This window comes from Asterias amurensis, chromosome 6, assembly GCF_032118995.1.
Source record: "Asterias amurensis chromosome 6, ASM3211899v1".
NCBI lineage: Eukaryota > Metazoa > Echinodermata > Asteroidea > Forcipulatida > Asteriidae > Asterias > Asterias amurensis.
The window spans coordinates 309,461-316,865 of record NC_092653.1 but is presented as its reverse complement, the minus strand read 5'-3'; the positions used below and the strand labels follow the sequence as shown (position 1 = coordinate 316,865).

The window sequence follows — 7,405 nt, the reverse complement described above, 5'->3', positions numbered from 1 at the left end:
GTTATTGTCCTGTATCAATGAGCAAATAATTAATAATAATAACTATGAACACCAGTTTGGCTCACTTGTTTCAGAGTTAAAAATACTGCGAGTTGACTTTAATATTTGTTTTCCCTTCTTGACACTTGGGTTACAGTACATAGCATGATTCACAAGTCTTGAAGCTTAATATCTGGACCCACTTTAACAAACCTAGTTAGCCCAAATATTCTGAAACGGTGGCATCGACTCAGCGCTGTATTGGTCAAAGTGGTCTCCAAGGTAGTTGTTAAAAACAAGTCACATTACTTTCCATTTTCCATTTGACTTTGTCTCAATTATTATTGATATGAAATTGTAAAGAAGACTTTATAGCACTGGGCTTATGGTTTTCAAATGCTATTAATCTAACTGGAGTGCAGCACATGTCACAAGCAACCTACATTATTATATGGCTTAGTAATCTTTCTGTACTGCTAACACTTGACTTCAATAACAGAAAAGCCTAAATAGCTTGCCCAACCGCTGTCGTTGTTCTTATCATAGATAGATGGCTCTATTAGCATCTGTATGTCTTCCTTGTGAATATTTGAATGTTTGTATTTCTTTCTTTTTCTTCATTGTTTGATAGTTCAACAGATGGTTTGAATAAATTCATGTCACTTCAACCGTTGCACTAATATGATCCTTTTTCTTTTTCCTTTTCTTCTTCTTTATAGTTCGTTCCTCTGACCGTGAAGATTCAAGAATTGTTCCATTTTCGTTATTCAAGGAGGCTTTAACCTTCTTTCCTTCCACAGCTGAACTCCTCGCTGGCAAGTCATTCTCTTCTACTGTTGCGTCACTTGTTTTCTTTTTCCGTTTTTTCTTCTTTTTCCCCTCTTTACAAGTACTCAAATCAACTTTGCTTTTGTTTGTTTGAGCTGCATCCTCAGCAGAGGTCAAAGTTGAAAGGTTAGTAGATAAAAGGTTAGAGGTCACCTGTGTGTCTTTGGATACTGGTGGCCATGAGCTTTGGATGACTTGGTCATAAGAGACTGCCACTGATGCAAGCTTCATTCTCTCTTCTTCAGAGTCACTGAAGTCAAACAGAATAACAAAACAAATCTAGATTTATTATTTCAATATTATTCATGTGTAAACCTTGTAAATGGGGTGTTGTGGCCAGGCGGATAAGAGAACCAAACTCAAGCTCTGGTGTTTATGTTCAGCAGAGTGTGGGTTCGAATCCCCAGCCGTGACACTTGTGTCCTTGAGCAAGACACTTAACCATAAGCTTCTCTCCACTCAGGGGTAAATGGGTACCTGTGAGGGCAGAGATGGTTCTTGTAATTGATTAGCTTAGTGTGCTACTGGCAGCACAGGCTGTATACTCCCCAGGGAGCTGAGATGGTTTAAGGAATGATTTAAGGCCCAGTGACCAGGGGTAATAATGTGGAAGCGCTTTGAGACATGGTGTATAAAGCACTTTATCTTCAAGTGTGCGCTAATCCTCCAATCAGATTCGCAGAATGGAGTGGTGATAAAAACCTATATTGCACGGCTAATAATATCACTACCTGCGTCTTGTGTGTTATATGTCACGCGCCAAGTTTGCTGGAAGATAAATACTTCGGCCTCGTTGGATATGGGACGCAGAAGCGCTATAGTTTTCTGTATTCCACTCGCGCTTGTGTGATAACTTATATATAAAAACCGACTGTTATTATTATTACTATTACTAAATGAATAGTGTTGATTGACAACCCTTGGAAATATTTATCTTAATTATTATAATTTTTAAGGAAACATAAATATTTATTTTTGTAACTAAGAAAAGTCTGAGTTTCCAGTCCTCAATTTCTTCTTCAGAGAGTTTTTCAAAAATCTAGTACACGTACCTGCCTTGTTAAAGGCTATGCATACCTGTGGTTTTTTCTTTTCATTCTTTATAAATGTTTATGTATACAACCAGTCAAACTAACCCGTGAAAAATTAATTTCAAAAAGTTCGACCAGGTTTTTGAGATAACCCTCGAAAACCAGGAGTTCATGTTTCCACGGAGGAAGGATTATCCCTAATAGGAATACACAATCTAAGAAGAGTTTCTCAGATTCAAATTTTGAGGCACAAAAACTGATATAGGACTATTTTTACATAACCACATTACTTCAAAGTGAAATGTTTTTCAAAATGCGTTATATTATCGAAAGCTGAATGCTTGTAGACAAAAGTTGTTATTGCTATTTATTTAGAGAGTGATTTCCAAACGTATTCCTTCCCTTTCAAGGCACTTTCAAGTACACAGATAAGATAAGATAAGATAAGATAAGATAAGATAAGATAAGAACTTTATTATCCCCTATGGGGAAATTAAATTACACACGTTCAGTAATAGTCAAAGACCAGTATTCTCACTTGGTGTACCACAAATATGCTTAAAATAACAAACATGAGAAAATTTGGGCTCAATTGGTCATCGAAGTTGCAAGGGAATAATAAAACTTCAGCTGAAGTCTTTTATTACTTGAGTGAGAGATTACCTTTTTATCAAAAACTGTGTTTCTTCAGAGAGAGTCGTTTCTGACAATGTTTTATACTATCAACAGCTCTCCATTACTCGTTACCAAGTCAGTTTTTATTACCAATAGTGTCCAGTGTCTTTAACTGAACTCCATTCCTAGTTTGTACTTACCTATCACTGCTGCTTTGACGTCGTCTTCTTTGTCTCACTGGTGTGTAAGTTTCCTCTGAGAGTCCACGTTTTGAGGTTGAGAATAATTGAAAGTCATCTAGCGAGAAAATATAATTAAAATAACCTTCATTTATCTTAGGGTAGGGTCATACTTTTGTGATGGCCCTTTAAAAAAAGTGTGTATTTCTTGGCAGAAAGCCTACTTTTTATAAAGTTGGTAATGGTAGTGAGCATCCAGCTAAATTATTTCGATCAAAAAGCCTTTGTTGATTGGAAATCAACAAAAGTATGTCAACAAAATTAAATCTCCAAAGATTGCTTAAGAAAGACTTTTGGAGATTGAAATCTTTTGGGTGTCCATTTGTGAATGCTGGGACCAGAGATGCTGTTCAAGCTTACCTTGGGTTGTACGTAACATGAATGGAGTCAATATTCTGAATGTAAATATCTATGATTGTCAATTGTTTTGCTTTTCCTCAACAAGCAGACACAGGAGCATTAAAGATAAGTGAGACATGGTATACGGAAGCAGCTCCAGACAATTTTTATAACAGCGCCCACTTTCATATAATAGCGCCCTCTTTCATAATCATACCAGTTCCCGTTAAGTCATAATTCTAAATTAATAACGTAAACTCCTCAAATAAATCCTGAATATCATGGTTAATTTAATCTTTGAATCATTTCCCTTGATAACCAAAGCCCTGTGCATACATCATAACAAACCACTGGTGTATGATCAATCTAATGTTTCCTCCATGGATCAACTGAGTGCAGAATTAAAGTTCAAACCTGTCCACCTTCTTTTCACATGGTATGGACTTATGATATATTAAATATTATATTTATTGACCAAACCAACAGTGGATTAGCCGCCAATTACAGGAAAGGAAGGAATAAAGTTATGGAAAGAATTCCTTCACTATTTGAATGATTCTTCAAACTCACCATCTGTGTCTTGTTGAGTTGCTGAAGTTGTTGTGGTCTTTTTAATTACTGAGATGGAACTGTGAGGCAATCAAATGGCAAGGATGAAACAATTATAGGTTTTTTTAATAAGTAAAAAGCTTTAGAGGTATGATTGTATTTGGAGATCTGAAGCCAACTATTTATGAAAACAAACCACTTGCATATAAATGTCTGTTTCTGTCAAATTGATAAAAGACAGTTTGTGGCACAAGTGTGCATCCCCCTACCAATTGGTTTTATTCTAAATAAAACAAAACAGGCACAAAATAAAAAAGCATCTCTACTTCTGCAGTGTACAACCATAAAAAGACAATTATTATATAGGCAAAACAATGCCTTGGATTGGGTGATTTGGATTATAACAAGCGTTTGTTATGAAATGAGTGGTTGGTAAGATGTTTTAAAAGGAAAATATAATGATTCACACAAACACGCCTTAAAGCTAGGTGGTTTTCCCTTCACTAAAATAGGTGCCATTTTGTGAAATCAAATTAAAAGCAAAACCAAACAATCTTGCGGGTTATTTGTGTGGATCATTTATTGCGGATTATTTGTGTGGATCACTAAGTGCGGATTATTTGTGTGGATCATTTAGTGCGGATTATTTGTGTGGATCACTTAGTGCGGATTATTTGTGTGGATCATTTAGTGCGGATTATTTGTGTGGATCATTTAGTGCAGATTATTTGTGTGGATCACTTAGTGCGGATTATTTGTGTGGATCATTTAGTGCAGATTATTTGTGTGGATCACTTAGTGCGGATTATTTGTGTGGATCATTTAGTGCGGATTATTTGTGTGGATCACTTAGTGTGGATTATTTTTGTGGATCATTTAGTGCGGATTATTTGTGTGGATCATTTAGTGCGGATTATTTGTGTGGATCACTTAGTGCAGATTATTTGTGTGGATCATTTAGTGCGGATTATTTGTGTGGATCATTTAGTGCGGATTATTTGTGTGGATCATTTAGTGCGGATTATTTGTGTGGATCATTTAGTGCGGATTATTTGTGTGGATCATTTAGTGCTGATTTTAAAACATCTTTCTAACCCTATTGATTAACGCTTTCTATTCCAAGCCAAGACATGTCCCTTTATTATTTTGATAACATTTACCTATCAAGCCACGTAGTTAGCTTTTTAGCAATGAATGCTTTCTGTTCTGGTGTAGCGTCAACATTTCTGTAATCTGTCTGCTCATCTGTACCATCCAATGAAGCTCTTCAAAAAGAAACACATAGTTGTATGTAGTTATTACAAACAAACTATATTAAATCAATCTGCATAAACAATCAAGTATGGAAAAGGAAAACCTTAGAGGAGACATCTCTCAAGACCAGTTGGTTAAGAATTGTAAGCTCAGATAGTTTTGTTGTTTAGAAATTTTATAGTTTAGTTTAGGCTCGAAAATCGTGTATCATCAATATATAAAAGTTTTTTTTTTAAATCCTTTACAAACTAAAAAACTGAATCACCTTAAACTCTTCTTCTTCTTCTCTTGTGGTGGTGTTTTATTACCTGCGAACAAAACCATACACGTTAATTAATGACGTTATGATGTCAGTTTCATTCATTTCAATTTCAATTAAGGAGAAATATCCTGATACAAAAGGCAAACATTTAAATTTGTACATTGAAGTCAATTTGTGTGGATCGTGTTTGCAAATTTCATCTAAAAAAGTAAAGAAAAGGAAAGTATTGGCTCTGGGAAATTTGGTTCAAAAAGCATGGAATTGGAATATTAAATCATGTTAAACCAACAAAATGACCATCTGGGCTTTCTTCAGTCTTCCTTGTGACAATCCCATTCGTGAGCAAATCTTTTGTTGAAAACCATGGATGCAGAAATTGAAATCTGTTTCTACCTCTACCTTCCTTGTGACAATCCCATTCGTGTACAAACCTTTCATAAAGTTTGTTGAAAACCATGGATGCAGAAATGGAAATCTGCTTCTAACTCCACAAACACCCTTAAATTTAGTTGTGGTAACGTAACCCTCCTCCCAACAGCGAAGTTATTTCCCCTCGCTTCGCCATTGGGAGGAGGGTTCTGTTATCGCAACTCCCTTAAATTAAGGTTAAATATATCCCGAGTTAAGAAAAGGCCAAAAAGATCCTCATTCATTTTTCTTTCTTCAGATCTTATTTGGTGACGGGGTCTTGACAACACTGTTTGTTAACCTCAATTTTTTAAAGTCCCTTTGGCATGAGTGCTTAAGAGCATGAGGAGTTCGGTCCTCTAAAAATGTAAACTTGAACTATATTTTGTAAAGCTCAAAATTTAGCACTTCAGCTGAGCTATTAATTCTCAATTCTCAAGAGGGGAAACAGGTTTAATTAACTTTCTCCTAAACAAAATCAAATAATTCTTCAAAAAAGTGGTGGCAGGATAGGGTAATTGTTCCATCCAAAGCACGACATTCACTAGCCTCGTTGCGAAAGCATATTACCCTCCTCCCCTGCCGTTGGCAGGAGGGTTATGTTATCGCAACTATCACCAGCCCTAGTCTGGTACAGGACGTCAAGTCAGTCAGTGCCACTGCACCATGTGCACTGACCTGAGTAGTTGCGATAACGTAACCCTCCTCCTGAGGCCGTCGGGAGGAGGGTTACGTTATCGCAACTATGACCTGAGCTGAGGAGTCCAACCTGGGCTAGACAATCACAAACCACAAGCCATGCAAACAAATAGTCCGTCGTAATAATGTTTGAAGATGACAACAGAACTTCGAGAAGAGGAATAACAATTATACAAAGGTATAACAAAATAATTGTTGCACGCTGTGACTGGGGTCCATGGGTTTTGTACACCCGTTGAGGGGAAATTGGCACCCTCGGCTTCGCCTCGCTCAGGTGCCATTTTCCCCTAGTTGCGATAACGTAACCCTCCTGCCGACGGCGTACGTTATCGCAACTAATTTTCCCCCTACAAAACGCCATGGATCCCGTCACAGCGTGCAACAATTGTAAACTGTCAGTGTCACTCTGGTGTCACCATGGTGTCACTGTCACTGTCGTGTCAGTCCATAATGGCAGTCAATGTTTACTTTTCTGACAACAACAAGTCAATCACGCACGGTCTTCCTCCATGGTACCAACAACAATCACCTGTTTTACTGTCATCACAAACTAAAAAATTGGACCACGTTGCTGCTTTCAGTTTTGCTTTTTCTTCTTCATCGGAGCTGGAGCTGGAATCCGACATGTTTAGGGCATTCAGCAGAGTGTTACGTAAGTACCTATTAGCACGGAGGAAGGAAGTAAAACGTGCCCTTTCTCTAATTAACTAACTAAACTAGCACCGTGCTCGTTCATGGGCGCAGACATCTTGAATTTCAAGATGAAATGTAGAAATCTCTTTTATTATGGAAACCAAATATAACTTTGTAGTTTGAAACAAACACTTTCGGAAAAAAAAAACATATCCTCACTTAAGTAGTTTTTTAAATTAATAGTGTTGTTGATTTGTGTTAATATTTAACAATAAACAACAACAAATTTCAACTCTCTTTACAGAAATCCCGGGCACTTTTATAAAACTGAATGCGACAGAGAGGGCGCTAGATAACAACAACGGTAGCGATATTGCGTCTGAAGTTCCTGTCAAAAACCGTACACATGAGTCAATCTCTGCCGTGGTTTGGATGCAACAAACAGCTCCGAAGTGCTTTTTCTCCCAATTTTTGGTATAAAACTAAGATTTTTATTAAATTAATACCTTCAGGAGGGAGACATCCAAGTCATGTTTGGCTCTAATCTAACGGTATGAACAGTGTGAACT

General features: G+C 37.0%; 1 protein-coding gene across 2 annotated transcripts; it reads right to left on the bottom strand.

Moving 5' to 3' along the window:
- Positions 1–83: 83 nt before the first annotated feature.
- On the bottom strand, positions 84–7,164 carry LOC139938465 (uncharacterized). 2 transcript variants are annotated; one of them, XM_071934010.1, is made up of 7 exons: positions 7,139–7,164; positions 6,733–6,863; positions 5,100–5,142; positions 4,741–4,845; positions 3,602–3,660; positions 2,654–2,750; positions 84–1,057 (listed from the first exon to the last, which is right to left on the bottom strand). In XM_071934010.1, the coding sequence occupies exons 2-7, from the start codon at positions 6,827–6,829 to the stop codon at positions 634–636; spliced, it is 825 nt and encodes a 274-aa protein (XP_071790111.1). In that variant the 5' UTR covers positions 6,830–6,863; positions 7,139–7,164; the 3' UTR covers positions 84–633. The 2 variants fall into 2 exon arrangements, with proteins under 2 accessions (XP_071790111.1, XP_071790110.1); XM_071934009.1 differs by having other exon boundaries at positions 6,733–7,151.
- Positions 7,165–7,405: the final 241 nt, after the last annotated feature.